The sequence below is a fragment of the Galendromus occidentalis genome, unplaced genomic scaffold (genome assembly GCF_000255335.2).
Source record: "Galendromus occidentalis unplaced genomic scaffold, Mocc_1.1 scf7180000077474, whole genome shotgun sequence".
In the NCBI taxonomy this organism is placed as follows: Eukaryota; Metazoa; Arthropoda; class Arachnida; order Mesostigmata; family Phytoseiidae; genus Galendromus; species Galendromus occidentalis.
In genome coordinates this window covers 163,368-186,267 of record NW_003805462.1, presented here as the reverse complement: position 1 = coordinate 186,267, position 22,900 = coordinate 163,368, and the positions used below count along the sequence as shown (strand labels likewise).

Below are 22,900 nucleotides of genomic sequence, written 5' to 3'. Positions count from 1 at the left end.
AGTTCTGCAAAGAGCTGGTTAGTCGTGGCCTCGAACCGGGGAGTCCTGAAATCGCTCTATCGAATCCATTCCGAGAGTGTATCCCCATCCCCCTCTATCGATGTCTCTGATCTGAGGTGAGAATCGTGTACATTACTCCTACGTACCACGAGTCTCCACTCTGACTTCCTACGGATCAATCAGAGCGGACAGATCTCGATGTTGGTCGAAGGACACATCGTTACTTAAATCGACCATCATCCCATGGTGATCGCCCCTCCGTCGAGGCGCAGTCTTTAATGGCCATATCGGGACACCACGTGCAACGGGTTATCAGCTTCGATCCTGTCCGTTCGTTCGGTGGCGTTGTCAACAGTCGTGTCTCGTTCCTGAAATGCCCGTTCCCCGAAACTGTTCTGACGCCCCCGATGCGGAAGCAGGCTACTCTGCTAGCATCTATTGTACAATGGTTGGATAATTTATCCCCTCGGGAAGATGAGCTTCACGAATATCTGCGTTGGAAACTCAAACTCTGATGATGGTCATCCCAGGCTCGGGAAACGATCGAGTCAGGACTTCGTCAGTGTTGGCCGCTTAGCCGGTGAGTCTCGGAAAAATAGAGTTCTCAATTAATATTTTGTGATTCAATTTATATTATAGCTATTTTTCATTTGGGTTGGATGACGGCATGGGGTCAGACGTCTTCGTCAGGGAGCTCGAAGCGCGCGTCGAAGGGGAAGACCTTAGATATCTTCGTGGATGCCTCAGAAGCGCGGGCTAGGCTTAGATCTTCCGGTCGCACATTCTTACTCCGACATATTTCCACGAAAGCGCCGACTTTCATTTATCCCAGTATTCTGAGATGCCCTGATTGGCCCGTAGCTTCAAAGATTACGGCGATATCTGCACGTAGAAGCGAGAGATATTGTTTCGATTGCCTAAACGCTGCTCATTTCGAAGATCGATCCTTGCCTTGATCAAGCTTTGCTACGATGCGACCGAGGTAGAAGTACCTAATGAGCGATGACTTACGGTCGGTGTTCTAGACGCTGGGACGGGAATTCGGTGTGGTTCATCGCTGTAGGAATAAATTATGTCATGGTCGGTAGTGAATCACCGGACATCTCAGTGGGTCGGGTAAAATGCTATTCGTCCTGTTCCCTCCACTCGAAGCCTGAATTCGGTCAGGGGTTTGGGTCCGGAGTTTTCCTGATGTCCTTCGACCCTGACGTTTTCGTCGATCCGATCCCATCGGAAGGTACACGGCCGGTCGCTCTTCAATGTGATTTCCCCGGCGCCTTCGGACACAATAGTGTACGGAAACACTCGAATCTTTGTGTCCGCTTGAGGTGCAGCGATTCTTGGGCACGGGACCTGTAATTGTCATATATATGCATATCATTTCGGGTGCGCCGAATCTGTGCTGATATGGTAACGACCTCAGGAAAGTCAGCGATGACCATGGAGTCGAACGGTGAACACCCTACTCCGATTCTTACATTTTCGACGCTCATGAGCTCGCGTTCAAACTCGGCTTGCTGGGAAACCGGTAGATCAAGGAAGACTCTCCCGGGAAAAGCTCTATATAGCCGGATCAGTTCAAGGTAAGACGGTGAGTCCTCCAGGCTGCTCCAAACCGTAAGCGAGTAGTTCTTCTCCGAGCCGATCAGTACTGCCAGTGGATAAAACGAGAGTTTTGACAAGCGCACCGGGAAAGTGATCGCAGTCGATTCGGGGATCTTCTCTATGACGGCGAGCATCTGCAAGATTTCCTTCAATCAATCCCCCACCGCGGCAACTCATCTGTTCCAGGGACACTATAGTCAACCACTAACCTCAAGGACATTTCTCCAAGAATATCCAGCGGACGCGGCACCGGTCGTCCACCCGATCGAAAGCGTGTGCTTGAGGGGAGAAGCTCCGGCCAAGGCTAAAAATCGAGCTCGATCCACAGCGGGTCTCTTTGGAGAACCCGGGCCGATGAGGATGTCGGCGTTGAGCCAGATTTCCCGATCAGACTGAAAAGCAATTTCTCAGGTCATCCTCAAACAGGATCCACCGGTCGGTGCTCAGCCACGACAACCGATTCCTCTGGAGTCCGACTCGTAGATTATTCACTCGAGGACGGACTTCGGGAGTTCGAGGCAGACTTAACGGTAGTATGTAGAACCCGCCAAAGGATGCTACGGAGCGCTCCTTGGCTTCATCATATCCTCTCACATTCTTCTTGATTTCTTGCAGTTTCCTGAGACATGGCTCCACTGATTCGATATCTGAGGAGAGAAGGCCTGGCCTGAAGCTCGAATATTCGCTGGAGTTTGTTACGATCGGCTTCGGCGGCTCCTAGAATTCCGGCGTACCTTTGAAATCCAATTTCAAGCCCTTGGACGTCTCCGCTTCGCTGGCGATCTCAATCCATTCTGCGAAAGATATGTCCGATGAGTTGTCCGGGGGATGGGCCATGATGGGGACGTCCTATAATAAAGAATGCTTAAAGGTCAGTGCCTAGTCATCAGTCATCATTCATCATGCATGAAGTCATGTGATGGGAAGCGCCGACGTACGTACGTGGAGTCCGGATTTTGTGCCACCCATGAGAATATCGGCCTCTATGAAGTTCACCGTCTCTACAACGAGCCTCAGTTAGGCTAATACGGGGATGATCGGTGTAAGAAATCATCATTTCTTACTCTTGAGATGAATCGAGAGGGAATTGATTGTCAGTCCGAAAAGTGTTACAGGAAATCAAACTGTATTCACTCGAAAATTACCGGAAGATATTGCGTCCATCAGTTTCTTGCGCGAGTTCGTCGCGTGGGACCATCGAACCGTGGCAGCGTCGCCGCTTCTGGCCATAGAGGCGCCGATATCCTGCATGAAAATCATCAACATCACCACAAGAACGATTATCGACCAGACCAACATCCTGTCAACGCAGCGGGATTCAAAGTCATGATCAACCAGACGGGATCGAGTATCAAGGGGGCCTATGGGTGAGCGTGGAGTGGAGAGACGCTAGAGGAGATTGCTCATTGCATGTGAAGATTGAAGATCTCTCGAAAGCTGAAAATCAGAATCGCAAAATCACATCGCAATGGCATCCGGGCCAAATCAGATAAGCCGAAGATTTCGCATCAATTTCAGAATCTCTAGGGAGTCCATCGAGCCGAGAAGGAAATGTTTTCGGCAGTCCTCACGGTGCGCACAGAGCGCAGAGAACTTGACAAAATCTAATCGATAGAAACGTTTCACTTTCTTCACACGTTAAGAATTCCAAAAAGGAATTCGTCTGATACCCAGGAAGCGTGCCTCGGTTCTCGTCACGCAGTCGTTGTTCGCGAATCGTAGTATCCGGAACGTACGCTTGATCGGTGCCGTTCCACTGAATTTGAATGTGGAAGCTCGCGCGGTGTATAGCCGCATCGGCCTCTGTTCATCATCGTTCCATTTCTGACGCGGCAGCTGGCTTGTTTGCGGGTGATGAAAGCACGGTGATTGTGGTTCTCCGGTGGAAATTCGAGGCATTCCATGTGAGACAACATGGGGGACAGCACAAAATACTCCATTCTACTACCCACATACAACGAGAAAGAGAACCTCCCGGTTGTTGTATGGCTGATAGACAAATACATGACACGGAGGTGAGTTGATTCATATGGAAGGGACGTCACGGCGTAGTCTGTCAACTCAACCGGCACCCGATCGGTCCTAAATCGCCATGCGTTTCGCGTAGTAAAAGAATTTAGAATCTTAGGACTGTTCTGAAGTAAGGCCATTCCTCATGTACACAGCAAGCTGAAGTATGAGATCGTCGTCATCGACGATGCCAGTCCCGACGGCACGCTTGAAGTGGCGAAGAGGCTCCAGAAAATCTTCGGGGAGGACAAACTCCTTCTGAGACCTCGGGAAGCCAAACTCGGTCTCGGAACAGCTTATATCCATGGATTGAAGCACGCAACAGGAGAGTTCATTGTGATTATGGACGCCGATCTCTCGCATCATCCGAAATTCATTCCCCAGATGGTGGCGAAACAGAAACAAGGGGATTTGGACATCGTTTCCGGGACCCGGTATGAGCTTTCCCGAATGCTGAAGTGTATGGTCAGAGTCCGCTGTCGCAGTGGTTCTCCGAATCGAAGTCGGGTTTTGACCTTATTATAATTCCCATACCGCAGGTATGCTTCAAACGGTGGAGTTCATGGCTGGGATTTCAAACGCAAGCTGATCTCGCGCGGAGCGAACTTCCTCACCCAAATTCTCCTTCGACCCGGAGCGAGTGATCTCACCGGCTCATTCCGCTTGTACAAAAGGGACGTCCTCAAGAAATTAGTGAGCTCCTGCATTTCGAAGGGCTACGTGTTCCAAATGGAAATGATCGTCAGAGCTCGTCAGTTCAATTGCTCGATCGGGGAGGTCGGCATTTCATTCGTCGATCGATTCTACGGCGAGAGCAAGATGGGTGGCAACGAGATAATTGGCTTCGCCAAAGGTCTCCTCTACCTTTTCGCTACGACGTGAACATTCCAGCGAGGGCTTCGGCTCCAGAGGAGCGGGGTCAATGTCAAACTCCTTGATGAGAAAAAGAGTATTCGTGTCATATAAATAAAGCCGTCCGATACGCCTCTGCGATTGAACTTCTCCATGTATGTTTCACGAATCTCGATTCCTGTCGAGCAAGATCCCACTCAGCCAGTTCTTGAGACTTCTTATTGTTAGTCAACGTCTCGTGTGGTGACCTAAAAAGCGAGCCTCACGGTCGACGTTTTTTTCGCGGCTATTTCCAGTCCGTATCCGCCATTCAGTGCGCCCGTACGCGCTGACTGCTCTCACGCACGACTTCCGCCGGAAAAAGTGGTCAATTAACTCTCACCGGTGTAACTTGTCGGGAGATCTTGATCCCTCCAGATTTCCCTCTTCCGAAGGGCGCTTGACGCCCGAGCGAGCGGCAACATCGAAGAAATGACCTGAAATGCTGGAGGTTTGTTAACCGAAGCCCGAGGCGCGATGAGCTTCCGAATATTCACCACAGCTCTCGTGAGGGATGCCTGAGGAGGGATCTATCGGCCGGATCACCCTCACGATCCCGCGGACCCCATCCCACGTTGTGATACGCTTAACAGTTCTTTCTCGTCAGTCTCCACGAATAGCAGCAGACGGCACCTTCTATTAAGGAGACGGCAGGAGTTGATGGGCCATATCATGTGTATGTTCCTGGGTACTCGAGACACCGGATATTCCATGCTCGGGGTCCGCTCATGATAGCCCCAGCTATCAGCTCATGATAGCCGCCGGACGTTTCTATGATGATGATCGGACTTTTTTGCGGGAGAGAGCTGGTCTATCTCCTGGAGCTCTCATCAATGAAACAAGGAGAGGCGAAATCCTCCGCCGGATCAGACCAATAGGAGAATCTTGGCGATAGCGCACTATCTTGATCCTCAAGTTCCTCGTATGGAAAGCGTTGACGGCCGTGCTCGTGGAGCTCGTGGCTGTCGGTGAGAAATGCCCCGCTCGTCGTGTCCGGGAGAACCTCGGTGCTCATGCGACCTGTCCCCGGCTACGGTGCGCGCAGTTTCGAATTCCGGATTTTCCCGTTCCGTGTGTCTGACGAACGCTCTCAGATTCCATTGGAGCCCATTGATGTCCGATCGTCTCTTAAGGCCGAAGGTCCGAAAGCTCGTCTTTGCTTAGTACTGAGTTCAGGCAGCGAGCACCACGGTCCTTTGCCTCCCTCGCCACACTTGAATCGCTGTCGAGCTCACTCAGAAAAATCAGGACAAAGTAGAGAATAAGAGAAGCTGAAAGTAGAATCTCTCTTTCCTATGAGCTCCAACACAGAACATCTACGAGTTTTCTGATTCTGTTCGGTATCTCTCCCTCATTCCTTTTCAAAATCCGGTCACTGAGGGTAAGCGGAGATGAATACGAGGCAGAACGGAACGCAGACCATCTTCGGGGTCGATATTTTCGCGTCAGCGACTGCACAATTACTGAAAAGTGTTATGAGTCGCTCGCGAATCCAACCTAGTACTCAGGCTCTCGAAAATATTCGGCGTCGAGAGGACATTCCTTTCGAAAGGAAAGCTTCGCCATGCGGGGACACCGCACCGTGGTGTCCCTAGCAGAACCTGAGCTGAAGACGTAATCTCCTCAGAATTATCGGCGTTGAAAGCAGAAATTTTCGTTTTGCCCGAGTAGACCAGCCGATTCCTCACGGTGATGGACTTCGGTGGGAAGGTGAGCCCGAAGGACTCCTGAGGTAGGACACCGAGAGATCTTCTGCTCAAGGTCCTGCTCGATATGGAGTCGATCGGGGTTGAGAATTCGATTTCTGAGGGACCCTCGAGCCCGTCGGTGACCGAGAATCGGCTCCTCCACCAGAACGGCGCGGGATTTTGATTGCCCTACCCTTGAAATAGCCGCGTGGAACGGACCGGCAATAAGTCCGCGGTGAATATCGGGAAAACGGCCAGCATCGGTCGCTGGGAGGAGACTCCGAATCCGGATCTCAAACGGAAGACTCGACGATCGAAGTTCGACACCGTCGAGATGACGCGCCGGAACACAGACTGGTCGTGTGGAGAGTGCAACGCCTCAAGAGGTTTTGGTTCTCTTTGCTTCGGCGATCTCCCTCTCCTCCAAACTGTTCCGGTTCCCGGATATATTGAAACGGTGAGAGCTAGCTTAAACAAAATTCGCGGCATCCGGTCGATTTCTGCTCGAAAATTAGCGATCGAAATCAGAACTCCTTCCCACAAGAGCTCGAGTGAGTCATTCCGGACCAAGGGTGCTCTCGCAGAACCACTCGCTATCTGAAGCAAGATGTTTCGCTCTCCGTGAAGCTCGTAGCCACGCCTACTATGAGTCAGGTGTTTATCGGCTTTACTTTAGTCGTCTCCAACGAGTGACCTCATAAAGGTTCTCGAAGATCGGGTGAAGATCACGTCGGATAGAAACAGCGAGTGGATTTTCCGCTTTGTCAGACACAGGCTGAGGAAAGAATGTCGTAGACAATCGATGCCTGAAGGAAATCGAGTCTTTCCGAATCTCCGGAATCCCTGTGAATCATAGGAAAGCTCAGAAGGGCAGGGTCTTAACTCCGAATCGTGAGGAATCAACTGCCCTCCCGCGAGTCTCCATGCATTGTACTTGATACGAATATATCGTCCACACGGCCGGGTGGGGGAGGGGCGGTGGCTGGAATATGTCCGGGATTGAAGCATCCGCAGAACATTTAAAATTTTGTGGACTCATTTCATCTGCCTCCAAGCTTCCGAAGTCTCCCGACGGAAATTTCGAAGAGGCGAGGGTCTCCCTACGGACCCACTCGCCAGTCGCAGTCGAACTGGCTCCGACAATAGAGTGGAATTCATTTTCATATGTAATTATTAGCGAGGAGACTTAGAGGATATCATCCGCAACGCGCCCATACGCAAAACGAAGCTGTTCGCTTGCTGCTGACACAAATTGCAACAGCGCTCTCTTCAACCGTTAGCTCTAGCAGAAGCAACAGGCTGCGACCCTGGTATTCGGCTTCGTCTCCCAATTGTGAACCTTTCCCGTCCCGAGCTTCTGTTTTCTCCTCCTCTTTCCGAAGCCATTTTCGGTTCGTCTCCCATCTACCAGCTTCTCTTGACACTCAGTAAGCTCAGTAGGACTCAAGTCTCCTTGATCGGGCGAGTGGCGCACGGCAAAAAAGGAGTTGATGGATAGGCCCCAATCCATCGGGTATCGTTTTTGTGTCTGTCCAGCATCCAAGATGAAGAGAGGGCACAGATTCTGCGGCGTCGGAGCGATTCCGCATGGCGTCTGCAGTCATCCTGAGAGCCCAGGGAGTGAAGTGGCCCAAAAGCGAGAGGTGAAGTGCGCGGAACTGTGTCCCGAGATATTGCGGGAGCTCGAAGCTGGAGAGGATTTTATAGAAAACCTGTGCGTGAGTGAATTCCTATCGGAATCTTCAGCGAAAGTACTGTGGAGTTGAAGGAGAGGTGACTCGTCCAGAATAATCGGAGCCAGACAAATAGAGGATAAGATTTTCCGCCCGCCGAGCAGAAAGAATTTCGACCGCCCTGATGACGTCACGGAAAGAAATCGGATATCACGCGTCTCGGGGGTTTGGGGCTCATATACCTCGCTGCCAAAAATCTTCACGGTAAGGAGCTAGCTCAATAAGCTCGAATCAACTATCTCAATATAGCCCAAATGACAAGCGAAGAAACAGTGACTTTGTCACCCGGTCTTGCATCCTCGAGGGCCGCTTACTCAGGCGGTATTCTCGCGGGTGCTTTTACGAGGAAGGCTTTTGAAGTTCGATTTCCCTCTCCTCATGACGCCGACGTTGCTCGACGCTTCCCTGAAGGAATCTGGGTGTTTTGGGGGACTGACTTCGAGGTCCAACGGATGAATCATCACACATTGTTAACCACTTCGAGGCCGATCCGACTATGGGAATCAAACTCCGCCCCTCCATCGGAGTTTGAAAGTTGAAAGCAATGCAACCTCGGCACCAAGGTTTCGCGTTCTCATGAGTCGGTCGGTCCGCTTGCTCGTGCGTCAGGTGACTTTTTTGCACCCTCTGGAAGGCAGCATGGGGCGCCATCCCTCCGTCCTGGCCCGCCGCCTCGTGCTTTGCCGAATTCTGTAGAACGAACCCATTCCCGAATTTCTCCTCGTGATCATCTGATGTTCCTCCGATTACACATTCTTGATCAGGCAGAGAGCATTTCTCGGTCCTACTCAGCGATGCGGATGGATGCTCGTCTCCTCATGACTCATGGCAGACCACTGACTTAGCCAGCCCACCTCATCAGATGATCATTCGGATGATAACCCGCTCATGGGAGGTCTAAAGCCGATAATTGTAGGGCAGCTACCTTTGTATCTAGCTAGTGTAGAGCCAGTCGATAACGGAAGTATGCTGGGCAATCGAATTCCAACCAGCAAGTCAAGCTACCCTCGTTGTGAGAGAGGGAGGTATCTTGGTAACCCCTCTCCGGTAGGAAACCCGAGGGGTGGTGAGAATAACGCAAGACATACGACATGCGAATGCGGGGAGCGGTCAGGGAGCTCTCAGCTCGATATTTTCTAGGGAATGATCGAAAAATGAAAAAATCCTCAGAATCAGACCGAGGAGCGTGAGGAGGGAGACCCGGGTAGCGAGAGTTTTTCAAATCGTCGCCATGGGCGAGAGTCCGAAACTTCTGAGAGGAAAAGAGATCAAAAATCCCAGAACTCTCCTCCAGAATGATGAATTATCCCGTGAATGAAATTCGATGCCAAGGCGAACTTTCTCCCTCGGTCGCCCACTGCTTCAAAAGGAGCATTGATGGATAGCAGGCGGCGGTTCGAGCGAGGGACTGATGCCTCGATATTTGAGTTATATGTACAATGTTTAAGACCACGAAGACGGATTACATGGTCTTTCCCAGACGAGAACCACAGAAACTGACCTGCGCTCGACTAACCTACATACAGGGAAAACCTTACCAAACTTAACATGACACCTCAAGACATCCTGTATACCTACGTTCGATCAGCGGCCGTGACGACTTGAAGTTTTTATAACGGAGTGAATGGAATACGCTTACAACACTGCTAGTCGACCGCGACCCACAATTTTCGAGGCGTAGAGAAGCATCGGTGGTTCTCTCTCCGTGTCAAGAACGCGAGCTCTAAATACGTGAGCTGCTGTCAAGCGATTTCGACCGTTTCTCAGTCGACCCAGCGAAGCAGAGGGTGACAAAAATTATATGTCGCTCCTCGATATTTTCTCACTCGATTCATCAGCGCAGCACGCGTTTCCATGCGGAGTTCGAGCCGCGGAATGCTTCTCGGCGTTTACTCTCGTCGTTCCGGCGCGACCGCATGGATACGACATGAATGTTCGAATGTTCGAACGTGAGCATGGCGAGCTACGTTCCAAAAGTCCACGAGCCGTCCGATAAGTCCGTGGGGTCGACCATCTGTTTGTCAATAGGCTTCATTGCAAGCGGGGTGGCAGGCTCAGTGTAGGAGGCGGTAAAATGCTCGAGAGAACTCTTAAAGGCTAGCGGCCGTCCTATATCAGGCCGCCGGTGGTGGTGCCGCTGCGCGGCGGCGGCGGTGGTGGCGGGTGCCGATGCCGCCACGGGTTCTGCGGCAGCTCTCGAAGCCTGACTCGCTCGCCTGCCTGGAAGACTACCAGCCTGCCTAGCGCCTGGTCGTCCGAGTGACTGACTGGCCGGCCGGCCCGCTAGGTAGCTAGCTATCTAGCACCACTACCGACAACCAGGAGTGGCAGCCTCACCATTGACGGCCACAGCAGCGCCGGTGGTAAGAGCGGGAAGAAGGCGTCTGGTGGGCCATCTTCTAAGTTTGGCCAGAACCGCGGTCTAGAATGAGCAAACTCTCGTCGTGCTCGCTGTCGTGGTCCTCCTCCTCCTCCTCCTCCATCCTTTCCGGCTTCTCGATAGCGTTCTTTGGCTGTAGCAAAGATTGAAGCACTAGTGTCCGTTGTCTTCTCTTTAGGCGAGCCCACACTCCTGTTGACGAAGAAAATCCGAGATGCCTTTCGTGCCCCAAGATCAGGCCAAGTGCCCCAAATGCGGAAAGTCGGTGTACGCCGCCGAGGAGATGCTCGCCGCCGGAAACAAGTTCCACAAGTCCTGCTTCAAGTGCGGACTCTGCAACAAGAAACTCGACTCGACCAACGTCGGTGAGCACGGAGGAGACATTTTCTGCAAGCAGTGCTACGGCAGGAAATACGGACCCAAAGGCTACGGATTCGGTGGCGGAGCCGGCTGCCTGTCCATGGACAAGGGCGAACATCTGGGCAACAAGGATACCGCAATGTCCAACAAGCCCTTGGATGGCACCTACAACTAAATGTCGTACGCACTAACGCGCACGCAGGCCGGCACGGTCGCTGGCACTCAAGCTTCCGAGTAGAGCGAGCTAGCTAGCGGGCGTGCGGGCGGGCGGGTGTATGGAAGAGCGGTAAGAAAGCAGAGTCGTATACATCATCTTCAAAACATCATCATCACGAGAGTCTTCCCATCTTGGCGCTATCGGCGACCTTACTTTGCCCTTCGTCCGCTCGACAGGGACAGAGAGTGGACGCGAAACAGCCAAATCATTGCCATCTGTTCGTCCTGCAACAAGTTGTCGGATACCAATAAACGTGATTTCGTATCCAAGGGACTGCGTTTTTCCTCGACCGCGGTTCCGCTGACGTGAGCCGGCTTCGGGGAGAAAACGTGAATTCCGGCTCCCGTCGCAAATGGATGATCCATCGGAGGTTCCGTTCTCGGGAGAACAACGCCCATACGCTCTGACTCAGTGGTTCTTCTGGCGTCTTCTGGGAGCCTCGAGACGACCGCCGCGCCGAAAGGAAGGCGGGAGACTAGCAGTCCCGGGAGAATGTTTGTCCTTTAACTCTGCGACTGGTGTTTAGATTCGTTTTCCATGGAATTCCTCGAGGTGTGAGAAAACGGTGTTCCCGGGAGAGGGAGCGATGGATTTTCGACCGAGTTGCGGTTCCGGGTAACCATATCCGAAAGGCTGGTGAGCGGGCTTCGAGCTGAGAAATAGAGAAGCAAAACAAAAACACTAGCAAACGAAGCACTCCATCGCTTTGAAAGTCATCGCTTAGTTTTTAGTGTCTCAAGAGGACGGACCCACCTAGTTCTGAATCTTGCCAGATGACCTCCTAGTCAGGCGAGGCTTGAGCGTTTGCCAAGATGCGGGCGGGGAAGCGACCCGCTGTTTCAGATCCGTCTTCTTTCAAAGCTTCCTTTCCAAGACCTACATTTTTGTTTCGAGATCTTCCTAACGATTGTAGATATATCGTAATTTCGGTGCAAGCGCTTTTTAGGTGAGAGGATTGGATTACCCGGCGGCGACGTGAAATTCTGCCGTCTGATCCAGAGCTGGTATCCGACTGAAGGAGGGGATTGCGACGTTCGAGTTCTATCCGCAGCGATATGCCTCGCGCATGTCACAGCGACTTCCATCCGGAGCAATTTTTCTCATTAGGAGTCTACCTAGAAGGAGCAATTCACAGTTCAAATAGTATTTCTTCCTTTTTCGCGAACGGCTGACGAGAGTGACGGTTTTCCGCAGTGGGGAAAAATGAATGAAACCTTTCAATTTTCAATTCCACTCAGATGAGCATTCCCACCGATCCTCTTCTCTCCTCCGATGTAGAATCAAGCAGTACCTCCCTCGAGTCACCGTGCTCTCATCTACAGCACGTCGTCCAGCCACTTACAAGCGGGACCCGCTTTCCGAGAGCCTGGACCCTGGAAGATTGGTCCGAGGGGACACTAGCGACGACGTTGTTGCAAAGCGTCTAGGTCATGATAATGAAATTCTGCGATGAGCTCACTCAGCCAGGGATGCTGTCCTCTGCAGATACATCGGAGTAGATTTCCTCCCATGGGCACCCCCTCCAATGAGCATCGCGAGCATAGAATGTCTTGAGCCGAATTTCGGCTCCGGATCTCGCCTCAAGTTTTGAGACTAGGCTCGGGGTTCCGACCGAGTTTGAGAGAATTTTTCTGCAACCGCCGCTCGAGCTCTGGCAATGGTGACCGCTTGTCGGGCTTAGCATGGGAGGGCGACGCATCTCGCTGAGCTTCTCGGGCAGAGACAAGTGATCTTGTTATTACCGTCAGACCCCATGCGAGCTTCCTCATGACGGACTGCAAGTCTAGCGACGGGAAATCACTCGAGGTCCGTATGTAATCGAAGCATGGCTGGGGGATCCAGCGGAGAGCATGCAGGCTGAAAAGATCAGTATCAGCATCCACTCGGCTGGAAATTAGGTTGAATACAATACAGTTTGTAATTCTTCGGAGAAGCTTCAATGTGGAATCCAGATCACTAGAGCAATGGCTCCGTTGGTCCTTCCGCGAATACGTCTCCCCGGGGTCTCGGGGAACACCGACTGAGTCAATGGGGAACGCGGATCGATGCATTTCTGGATAGACGAGAATCGTTGGGCGACCACAAGGAAGCATCAGAGCCATGGGTAGTGCAGGAGCCTGGTGACCAACTAGGGACTCATGCAGCCGCTACGTAGAAATCAGTCCGTCCCCATGGAAACATCGGGGAGAACTGTTTACAGGTGGTCGAGATTGAGTGACTATTCGGTCCCGGTGTCGAGATCAGCTGGCGCGATGATGCTCTGCGAATATTCCGTTGACCTCGCCTGTGGGGCGCTCCCCAATCAATGCGCCGCCAAATGCTCAAGGGGAAGTTCCTCGGTGGGAATGATGGGACTGCCTGGGGAAAGATGGGCGGAGTCCGGACATCGGGCTCCTTAGCATGGTGAGAGGATAGCGCTGTACGCCCGCGAAAATACCAGCGGGTGGTGAGCTCCCTCCCATATCTTCACGATGAATTCTATTCTTGCGTTGTAGCCGACATGTGACGCTTGGGGCGTCGAATTGATGGAACAACACATCTCGACAGCATCCTCTCACGAAGAGAGGGGAGATTGCCTCTCTGGTGCGGCGCAATTGTGCCCTTCCATGGAAGCCCGAAGCTACCATCGTACCTTCGAAGGGCATGATCATGCTCAAATGCATGTTCTTCTCGACGGGCACCCTTGGGGAGGAGTTCTGGGACGGGCACCCTAAGAGCCCTCGATCCGGGAGCATCCTCCAATCTCAATTCCGAAGCGGACATGGAGTCGAAAGAACACATATTCACTCGAACCCGTTTGATCAAGTAAAATGAACGATGTGATGAGACCACAACCTCGTCAAGGAAGCACAATTCAGCTTGGGCTCCCGATATCAGCCCCGGTCTAAGGATCCCCCTATTCAGAAGGGCATGCTCTAATAGAAGGTTCCTACTATTTGACAGGCACCCATCCAGAGTTCCTGAACGATTGAGGGGCATCATGCCCTCCATTTGACGGAATCACCGAATGTCGGATCGTATCATGGCCCCAGGCTCGGAACACCTCATCATCTCAAAGCGAGGCTTCCTATACTGCCACCCAACCCCAGTTTTTTGACCCCTCGAGCTCGCTCATCGTCACGGAATAATCCGCGCTCATTGGAATTATCAGAATTATTCTCGAAGAGTGGCAAGAGAACGCTCCTGGTTGGGGATGTCCCCCAGTTTTGCGACGCTGCCCTCTCTAGACCTCAGCCACGAGAAGGTCTTCCCCATCGTCGGCCATGCTCACCTGGCTATCGTTCTAGGATCTGCGTCCGTTCACCGACTGCCGCTGCGGAGCGAATCGCCGGTTCTCTATTTCACATACAACTGTTCCAGGCATGGCTCTCTAGTAAGAGCCGCGCTGAGAATGTCAGACTGGTTGACCCAGCCTAAGCACAGGAAGATATGGGATCTGATGCTTGCTGTGAGTAAATTGTCGTCCGCTCGGCGAAAGGATTATTCGTCGCCTGCCCGGAATCTTCAAGTCACGAGCTGCCCACAGATGAAAGCGAGATACACTGACTCTGCGAACTCTCCGATAGAAGGGCTTACCAAACATAAAAAACATCAAAACTCTAGTACTCCTTCCCAATGCAAGCAACGTCCATGGAGTTCAAGGAAGCTGTCCGACGGTGCTACGGATCTAAGCAGAAGACAGTTGACGATATCGGGATGTCTCAGATTCCGAGGCGACTCGTGGATCCGAAAGCTTCTCTTGGATGTTATCGCTCTCGCAGAATCCTAACCGGGGCCAGAGGGGAGCGCCCGCATCAGAGAATTAGGTTGTATCGGATTCTCGAGCAGAACGGATCGGCAATGCGAGCACCCGCTGAGTCTCACGCAAGATCGGTCCGACGACCAAAACCTTCGCCGTCCATGGACATAGCTTTCAAAGGCGTCGTCCGAAGCTGCGTCGTTCGAGATCAGAATATTCCCGGCTGAGCCCGTATCGCGCAGGAGAGAACTCGAGGACTCTGTTTTCTTCCAGTGTCGGGCGGGAATCATGTTCCAAACCGACGGTCGATCGGTGATTCCCGAAGGAGCAAAGAATCCAGAGCATAGCAGGGAGCACGAGCACCGAATTCCAAATTCTTCATCGAACACGTGAATTTCGCGGGGTCGCCCCTGATTCGAGCTGATTCTTTCTGAGACTTGAGCGCGGAAACGATGCTTATAGACTCTGCGGACTCCCCCGAGAATCATCGAGCGACTGACAACTACCCGCGTGACCGCCCGTCCTGGGGTCTAGGCCGAATTAGAAGCTATCGATCGGGATGTCGGGGTCCTTCGGAGACCCTCAGGGGATATATCCGACACCTTGGCAATGCGCTTTTGAGGATAAAGCGCTCAAAAACTCCGTGAACTCAATGGGCGTCTCCACAGAGCAGATACGCTCATGAAATCGTGAGAGATGTCCAGAAAAAACGCTGATTTCCGGATGCCGGTGGAGATATCCGGCGCCTGGAGTCCTTCCATCTCAATTCCGAGCGATAGCTTTCTCCGGGGATCCTGAAGAATTGTACTTCGGAAGGTCTTCATGGCTCCGTAGCGGACTCGGGGAATCCGTTCGATGCCATCATTTCCATCTCGATGAGAGTCGATGGACCACGAAATGAAATTAGCGATTCTCATTCGCGGGGGATCCGGCGCGAACGGAACTAAATCCTGGGTCCCGACGAGGAGAGAGCGGCGAGCGAGTTCCTGACTCTCTCGACGTAGCCCCTCGATCGATAGACCCGACAGGCTTCTATGAAGCAACTGAAGCTTCTATGCGGCCTCTTGTTGACTCTCGTAGCTGTTGGCTGCCGTGGCTGCTGCTTCTACCAGTAGTGTCTCTCGAAGATGGCGCAGACCCAAGAGAGGCCTGTTCTGTTTGTGTATTTCTCGAGTGAATCCAGATGAGTTTTCTTCGTTGAGGTTCCGTGTCGCACGTCACAGTGGACTCAGGCTCTGAGCACCATGAGCTCCAACCAGCGAGAATGGCAAGCTCTCAGAAACCTGCTGATACCGGTGCAGTATAATCACCTAGTCGCGGGGATCACAGGAGGAGTGACTTCGACATTGGTGCTGCATCCTCTCGATCTTCTGAAAATCCGATTGTCGGGTGAGTTTTTTGAGCATTTGACTATTCGAGTGGCCGTTCGCCAGCACGCACTCCACTCTGAGCGAATGACATTGACGATGACTTAAAGGAAAGTTTCTTGCGGAACCCTCCGCTGCTACAAGTCAAAACGGTGCTTCCGATAGAACGCTCGTTCTACTGATAACCCGGGCGGACGCCCGTGGACTAGACCACTTGACGTCTACGGTCACTCGATCTGCTTTCGCAAACTTCGAGCGAGCGCATTTCTCACTGTCAGGCAACCGGAGTCCGCCAGGGAGCCAAATTCAATTCCGACGAGTTTTCTTAGGCGACCACATGTGCTCGCCTCTCTAGATGTTTTGATCCTTGGGTTGCATGGCGCAGAGTTTTCTTGCTGAACCTTCGGGTATTTTTCCTCGGGCATCCCCGACGCAGACCTATCTACAGGTCTGGCACCCGCTGTGGGTCGAATCAAGCTGTAACTTCCGAATGGAAAGTCTAAAGAAAAGTAGCATCCCGTCTGATGGTCTCCTTGCTTTTCAGTCAACGATGGCCGGCTCAAGTCTCGTCCGTACTACCATGGCATCAAGAACGCCATCAAAACCATTTATAAGGAAGAAGGTATCCGAGGCATGTACCGTGGAGTGACCGCCAGCTGCATAAGCGCCGGAGCATCGTGGGGTTTCTACTTCTATTTCTACAACTCCATCAAAAACTGGATGCTCGACGGGAACAATCAAATCACCCTAGGACCCTGGAACCATATGTTAGCGGCAGCTCAAGCAGGTTCAATAACCATGGTAGGTCTCTTGCTTAGGCATATTTTAGGAGCGTGAAGAGCTAATTTATGGCACGGCCGAACCGAGCGACCACTGAGAGCTGCAAACGTTAACGTATTCAGTTAGCGACGCGAGGTGAAGATTGAATCTGTCGCGATCGTCTCCCTTGAATAATTGTCAACCAGTCGCGCAGCTGCCGAGGTCAATGGAATCATTTTGACAAACGGGGTGCTGTTCTGTCGCCAGACGCTGAATGCCGGCTCTCATAGCTCTGCCCGATAGTCCATTCTGATTGAGTTCCGTGTAAGCTTGCAACCGAGAACAGTGATTGTTCTCCTGTATGTATGCAATTGAAATCGAGACGATTACGCCGGCGGCAGCTGTAAGCGGCAATGATTGATCCGGAGAGGGGACGCGCGTGCGATCCCCACCGGACTCGCTCGAGGGAGCGGTTGGTTTGGGATGCAGAAATCTGAATGAGCTCGCTCTCAAAATCTTTCTTATCCCGCAGGTTCTCACAAACCCGATCATGATGGTCAAAACGAGGATGTGTCTCCAATACGCCGACCATTACATGAATATACCAACCTATCGCAGATACACGGGCATAATTGAGGCTTTCCGTAAGGTCTACAAATACGAGGGTGTCGGCGGCCTCTACAAGGGTGAGTGATTGGGAGCTATCGTGATCAGACGATGACGAGTGAGATGCCCGCTGCTTGGGTCAATATGCGGAGACGGAACCACCGAAAGGGTGACTCGAGCAGAATGCAGCGGTGTTCTCAGTTTCTGCTTCCAAAAATCAATTGCCCGTCTGTCTCGAGTCTGCGACCCACACACACGGGCTGTGGTCACAAAGAACTCCGCTCTCATCGTGAGGCGCATCTTCAACGAGCTTCGCCGTGTTCTTTTTCCCGACGGGCTCATTTTACGCAGCCATTAGAAACTTCATGGGAGGATTCGTCTCGACCGAGACCGACGATGACGCTGGTTCGGCTCCTCGTGGGGTCGTGAGCTGAGGTCGTGAACTCACTCAGTCTGCCTCGATTTCGCAGGTCTCGTTCCCTCGTTGTTCAACGTGTCGCACGGCGCACTGCAGTTCATGATCTATGAAGAAATGAAAGACTGGTATTATGTGCGGACGGGTAACAAGAAGTTGTCGCATTGGGAATATCTGGGTTTCGCAGCCGTATCGAAACTCATCGCCGCCTCTGCAACCTACCCGTTTCAACTCGTGCGCGCTAGGCTGCAAGATCAGCACCAGCAATACAGCAAGTTGAAGGAAGTCATCAAGAAGACTTGGAAGGGCGAAGGCATCCGAGGCTTCTATAAAGGTGAGCGATCTGAATATAAGACTGGATCAATCGATAGCTTCCTTTTCCCGAGAGAAAAGAGAACGTCGCGGCGCCGCGGTATCCGCCCACTCCTCCCCTTTCATCCACGAAAAATCATCCGGTCACCATACTATTCACTCATTGGGAGTGTTCAATCTTCCTTCCAGGCATGACCGCGTACTCACTCCACGTAACGCCGAATATATGCATCGTGTTCTTGATTTATGAAGAGCTTGCCCCTTCCGACTAGACGAACGGAGTGAAATCGGTGAGTATGAAGTCCCCTCTATCCGACATGAAGATGAGCACCATCCCGGCCGGAGCGAAGGATCTTGAGCCGGCGCTTCCTCGTTTCCAGGTGCAGAAGAAGAGACTGTTCCTCGAGAGGTTGTGAAATCTCGCTCTGACACCTTCGGCTTCGGAGGCGGCCGCGGGTCTCTCTTAGCCCTAGCAAACCATTTGAGTGTTGTCTCTGAAGTGGGGGGAGCGGTCTTCATGTATGATCACATTGTGTAGAAGCCAAGCGGGGCTAGAACGAACATTGGGAACGGCATGGGTTACTGTAGACATCGACTCGGCTGCTCCACATGGCGACCTCCGCGGAAACGAGCACCGTATTTATTGAACATCGTATCGTATGCATCTTCGTCAGAACAATTGTAGGTGGTCGGAGTGGGGAACAATTGAGGACAAAATCAAACCAAAGCCATGGCGTACCGAGGCACTCCTTGTTATTTCGTTGTAGGTTGAGCCAGTGGCTTGAACCACTTAGTGTCAATTACAAGTTTCATTGTTATGCTGTCAGTTTCGGTGACGAAAACGACGTCAGATGACACGGTCGCATTTCCTCCAGGTAATTTTCTCCCATATCAGCTCAGTAGGACATTATCATTATTTAGCGAGGATATCTATTGTTGAATATACGCTCGTGAAACTTATGACGATCGCAACGTCGATAATGGAACTGCTGCAGGAGCATAGCTTCGGAGATAAATGAAAGCAACCACGGTTTAGGAAATGGTAGTTGCATCTAGTTGGAGCAATCATCAAAGAACACTGATGATTGAATCAATTCATTGGAGTAGAGACCTCGGATCTACGAAACGAGCACGGTTCTGCGGGAGAGAGACCGCCATTTCTCTCGGACGAAAACTTGAAACTTAGGAATAGGGTGTTCAAATTTACTCTAGACTACGAAGAAGGAAAACGTTGTACTCAAGTTTTTTCTGAGGGACTGAATATATTTTGATAATAAATCAATTTCAAGTGATCCTGCGCTCAAGTATGCCTGTTGACGAGAGAATGCCTTCGGATGACGAAGGTCTAAGCGTTACATTCGGGGTCTGTGGGAACTTCAGGACACTAATGAATCATTCTCGACAGAGAAGGGAGGGAAGAGATCGATGGCAGGAGCTCCTCGTCTCCCCTCTTCGTCGGGGCGCGAAGAGAACGCGTCGCGCCGCTTGCGGCATGGTCTGGTGGCGGTCTGCCGCATGCATTCGCTTGTTCGTTAAAACCCCGATCAGGAATAATTATCGGGGCTGCAATTTGGGAGCGTCCAGAAGACTTGTGTTGGACACACCTTCGGCCGTACGAATCGGATTACTTCTGGCCCTGTACCAGTCGGATTGTCTGGGCCTCGACCGGCAGATCCACGGTAGGCTCCATCGTCGTGGAAATTTCGTTTGTAGAGTGAGTGCTTTCGATCCTGGCGGCTCGGCGAAGCAATCCATTGTATAACTCACTCGTGGCGAGACTCCACTGATTCCAGATTCTTCACGAGAATATTTCATACGGCTACAGAAACTCTAGCAAGGCTCCGTGCACCCGAGCGCTCTGGAATTCTCTGTAGTCTGAGTTCTAGTCAGACGTCCGTTAAAGGTACAATTAGGTCGATCGTCGTCTTTTTATTCGACTTGTTTGGAGCATTGATGACACATGAGTCACATTGAGACATCACAGCTGCGGGAGAGGACCAGATACGCGGCCGTGAACGAGCCGCGCGTCGGTCCCCAGAAGGAATTTAGTGAGAGTTCGTCTCGCAAGGTTTGACTTCATCTTCAGCGTCGGCTGGTGAGACCATCTAGATGAAATCTATCTCCGATAGTGGTTTGTATTGACGGTAGGACCCTCTCATGCGCGGTTCAGATCGAACCGTAATGCCAGCATACAGGGGACCATACGACTGTTCCATCTCCACAAAATGAGCAAAGTATACGTCACAAGCCGCATCGCGCACCGCTGCCCGAAACTTTCAGAAATCCGCGAAAAGGGTTTGATCCTCACATAAGCCTTCACTCCTGGGGACTTCTGCCGGAGGTTCAGCTCTCATGAGCGCCACCCCGTCTGGTAGCTCAGCAATGAGTGAATTTTTGTATCCTCCAAAGAAGAGGGTCAGAAAATTGATTTCTCTGAACCAAGAATGCGCTCTGACATGCTTGGCGCCCCCTCGCTTTCCACCTAATCGAGCGTTGGCATCCGGTGCCAGCAGTTCACAGATCAGATTTTTGAACTCGCCGCTCATGGTGATGTTTGGGAACTCCGACGGCTCCGGAAATTCGAAGGTTGTGGTACAGACTTCCTCCATCATGGACGCCCTCCCGTGCCGTTTCTCTTCGCCAGTTTTCTTTCTCCCGAAAGGAGGCTCCTTAAACACCAAGTCGAAGAGCATAGCCCCTAGAGACCACCAATCGACCGCCTTGCCGTATGGTTTCTTTATTATGACTTCTGGCGCACAGTATTCGATTGTCCCTTGGAATGTGGTAGTATAGTGTTCAATTTTTTTAGAACACCCCAGATCGCTAACTTTCACACATCCGTCCTTGAATAGCAAGACGTTCGCTGGCTTCAGGTCGCGATGTAAGATGCTGCAAGCATGCAAATACTCGATCGCCAGAACGATTTGGGCTGTGATTAGTTTGATAAGCTTCTCGCTGACGTGCACATTTTCTTTCGCCACGAATTGGAGGTTCAGATCGCCGTATTCTGCGAATTCCGTCACGATATACGCGTTGTGCGGGTCCTGGAACGAGTAGAGCGCCCTCACGACGAAGTTCGTCTGGACCGATGCAGCCAAGTTTCTTTCTCTGATCGTCTCATTCTGACAGCCGCGAACCTCCATTTTGAATTTGTCCAAGACTTTTATTGCGAAGAGCGCTCCGTCAGCCTTGTACCGGGCCAGCAGCACGATTCCGAAAGCGCCTTCACCCAGACGGCCCAGGATGTCGAAGTTTTCGAGAGTTTCTCTCCGGTACTTTCCGGCATCGAGTCTGTCTTCGAGACGGGATTTCGCATCGCTGAGGTAGATTGCATAGAAGCGACGTCGATGTTGATCGGTTATCGATTCGATGTGCCGCAAGAAATTGCGAATTGCCCGCTTAGAAATTGTATTCCTCATCGTTGTTTCGCGGGATCGAAATTTTGCTCGGTCCCAGTCTTCAATTTGGGTCTAATATCCCGAAGGCTTCGGGCCGAAGCCCTCGAACGTAATCGGCTCCACCATCCGAATTAGGGGACATCGAATCCTTGACAGATTCTCACGAAGTTCATTGATTATCATTCATTTCGGATTCTTCCCGAATCCCTGGGTCAGTCGAAAATTCCCCCGATCGGTGGAATACCCTATTCAACTCTTTATTGATTTTGCGACGCCATGCGCACGAGCGCCAGAGCCGACGGGGAGCCTCGGATTAAAATCCCTCGAACAGTTCCTGCTTTGCGGGTATGGAATTTCGGGGAACATCATTCGATGGTTCGACTGTGACATCTTTCAGGAACGGGAGGATATGAATCATCGAAACCTTTTTGTGGTACAAGGCAACGAAATCAATGTCCTTGAACCACGCGTGTTCCTTGAGGGCTGAAGCGCTCCCTCCCTTCAAGCCGAGTCGTCGGTGTTCGTGTTTGTGAAACAGATTATTTAGAAGATCTTTTGCGTCCTCTTTGAGTTGTAATTTCGGAAAGCCCGTCGCGTGGTGTTCGGGGTCGAAGAAAGACTCCTTCAACTTGCCGTGACCAGTCAGATTCGGCGGTCTACCCATCAACAGCCTGTGGACTATAAGCGAGAAATCCCACCAGTCCGCCTCGTACTGCAGCTGAGTCTGAAGCGTAATGCTCTTCGGCACAGGTACGCCAAAGCTTTGCGGATCGTAGGTCTGTTTGGCGGATCCCAGTTCGCCCACTTTCAGGTAACCATTCCGGAAGAAAAACACGTTCCTCATCTTCAAGTCGTTATGCAAGAAGAGACAAGCGTGCAAGTACTCGAGAGCCAGAATGAGTTGAGCCGCTATCAGTTTGATGATCTTCTCGGACGCAGCGTTGGCTATCGACTTGAAATTCGTTTCGAGATCGCCTTTCGGTGCGAACTCCGAGACGAGGTATAGATTATTAGGGTCTTGGAATGCGCACATCACCTTCATGAGGAAAGGATGGTCGACTGCGTGACCGAGTCTCTTCTCTTGGAACGCCAGATATATCAAGGTGTCGTTTTTCTGTAGAAGGATTTTGTCAAGTACTTTGAGCATATATGGCGTCTTGTCTTTGAAGAGTGCTTTGAACCTTGCCGCGGAAAAGCCTGCGCCAATTTCGCCGAGGATCGTGAAGCTACCAAAGTTCTCTCTTGGGCACCCATCGGCCTCCATGGCCTTCCTGACTTCATGAGCAGCTCCACCGAGCTTGATTTCGTAGCTGGTTTTTGCGAACTGCGCGAAGAGTTTTTGGTTCTCTTCGAGAAATTTCTCGAAGGGGTCCTCCTTACCAGCTCCTCTGGCGACCTCTTTCGCATCGGTAGCGCTCAT

The 22,900-nt window shown here is 51.8% G+C and overlaps 6 protein-coding genes across 6 annotated transcripts; 3 read left to right on the top strand and 3 right to left on the bottom strand.

Annotated features, from left to right (window-relative positions):
• Positions 1-622: 622 nt before the first annotated feature.
• LOC100901408 (protein FAM151B) lies at positions 623-2,818 on the bottom strand. The gene is made up of 8 exons (XM_003744696.1): positions 2,751-2,818; positions 2,548-2,606; positions 2,340-2,454; positions 2,200-2,252; positions 1,815-1,997; positions 1,479-1,739; positions 1,012-1,353; positions 623-882 (listed from the first exon to the last, which is right to left on the bottom strand). Exons 1-7 carry the CDS (start codon positions 2,767-2,769, stop codon positions 1,105-1,107), a joined length of 939 nt encoding a protein of 312 aa, XP_003744744.1. The 5' UTR covers positions 2,770-2,818; the 3' UTR covers positions 623-882; positions 1,012-1,104.
• A 602-nt stretch (positions 2,819-3,420) lies between these two features.
• On the top strand, positions 3,421-4,601 carry Dpm1 (Dolichyl-phosphate mannosyltransferase subunit 1). The gene is made up of 3 exons (XM_003744695.1): positions 3,421-3,620; positions 3,771-4,049; positions 4,155-4,601. The coding sequence occupies exons 1-3, from the start codon at positions 3,520-3,522 to the stop codon at positions 4,495-4,497; spliced, it is 723 nt and encodes a 240-aa protein (XP_003744743.1). The 5' UTR covers positions 3,421-3,519; the 3' UTR covers positions 4,498-4,601.
• A 5,847-nt stretch (positions 4,602-10,448) lies between these two features.
• On the top strand, positions 10,449-11,153 carry LOC100901125 (muscle LIM protein 1). Its single transcript, XM_003744694.2, has one exon. The coding sequence runs from the start codon at positions 10,522-10,524 to the stop codon at positions 10,840-10,842; it is 321 nt and encodes a 106-aa protein (XP_003744742.1). The 5' UTR covers positions 10,449-10,521; the 3' UTR covers positions 10,843-11,153.
• A 4,568-nt stretch (positions 11,154-15,721) lies between these two features.
• LOC100900986 (mitochondrial folate transporter/carrier) lies at positions 15,722-18,629 on the top strand. The gene is made up of 6 exons (XM_003744693.1): positions 15,722-16,012; positions 16,535-16,791; positions 17,282-17,435; positions 17,826-18,104; positions 18,272-18,372; positions 18,463-18,629. The coding sequence occupies exons 1-5, from the start codon at positions 15,868-15,870 to the stop codon at positions 18,352-18,354; spliced, it is 918 nt and encodes a 305-aa protein (XP_003744741.1). The 5' UTR covers positions 15,722-15,867; the 3' UTR covers positions 18,355-18,372; positions 18,463-18,629.
• A 1,729-nt stretch (positions 18,630-20,358) lies between these two features.
• On the bottom strand, positions 20,359-21,501 carry LOC100908371 (cAMP-dependent protein kinase catalytic subunit alpha-like). Its single transcript, XM_003744740.1, has one exon. It carries the CDS (start codon positions 21,499-21,501, stop codon positions 20,359-20,361), a length of 1,143 nt encoding a protein of 380 aa, XP_003744788.1.
• A 292-nt stretch (positions 21,502-21,793) lies between these two features.
• LOC100908230 (serine/threonine-protein kinase D6PKL2-like) lies at positions 21,794-22,900 on the bottom strand. The gene has a single exon (XM_003744739.1). The coding sequence runs from the start codon at positions 22,898-22,900 to the stop codon at positions 21,794-21,796; it is 1,107 nt and encodes a 368-aa protein (XP_003744787.1).

Excerpts from the sequence above, each read along its gene's own strand:
- LOC100901408 (XM_003744696.1), bottom strand. Across the intron at positions 2,253-2,339 it reads CTTGAAATTGGATTTCAAAG|ATATCGAATCAGTGGAGCCA; the intron begins GTACGCCGGAAT and ends TTCTCTCCTCAG. Across the intron at positions 1,354-1,478 it reads AGCTCATGAGCGTCGAAAAT|GTCCCGTGCCCAAGAATCGC; the intron begins GTAAGAATCGGA and ends TGACAATTACAG.
- LOC100900986 (XM_003744693.1), top strand. The coding sequence starts at position 15,868 with ATGAGCTCCAACCAGCGAGAATGGCAAGCTCTCAGAAACCTGCTGATA. Across the intron at positions 17,436-17,825 it reads TGTCGGCGGCCTCTACAAGG|GTCTCGTTCCCTCGTTGTTC; the intron begins GTGAGTGATTGG and ends TCGATTTCGCAG. Across the intron at positions 18,105-18,271 it reads CATCCGAGGCTTCTATAAAG|GCATGACCGCGTACTCACTC; the intron begins GTGAGCGATCTG and ends TCTTCCTTCCAG.
- LOC100908371 (XM_003744740.1), bottom strand. The coding sequence starts at position 21,501 with ATGAGGAATACAATTTCTAAGCGGGCAATTCGCAATTTCTTGCGGCAC.
- LOC100901125 (XM_003744694.2), top strand. The coding sequence starts at position 10,522 with ATGCCTTTCGTGCCCCAAGATCAGGCCAAGTGCCCCAAATGCGGAAAG.
- LOC100908230 (XM_003744739.1), bottom strand. The coding sequence starts at position 22,900 with ATGAGCGCTACCGATGCGAAAGAGGTCGCCAGAGGAGCTGGTAAGGAG.
- Dpm1 (XM_003744695.1), top strand. The coding sequence starts at position 3,520 with ATGGGGGACAGCACAAAATACTCCATTCTACTACCCACATACAACGAG. Across the intron at positions 3,621-3,770 it reads GACAAATACATGACACGGAG|CAAGCTGAAGTATGAGATCG; the intron begins GTGAGTTGATTC and ends TCATGTACACAG. Across the intron at positions 4,050-4,154 it reads GACATCGTTTCCGGGACCCG|GTATGCTTCAAACGGTGGAG; the intron begins GTATGAGCTTTC and ends CCCATACCGCAG.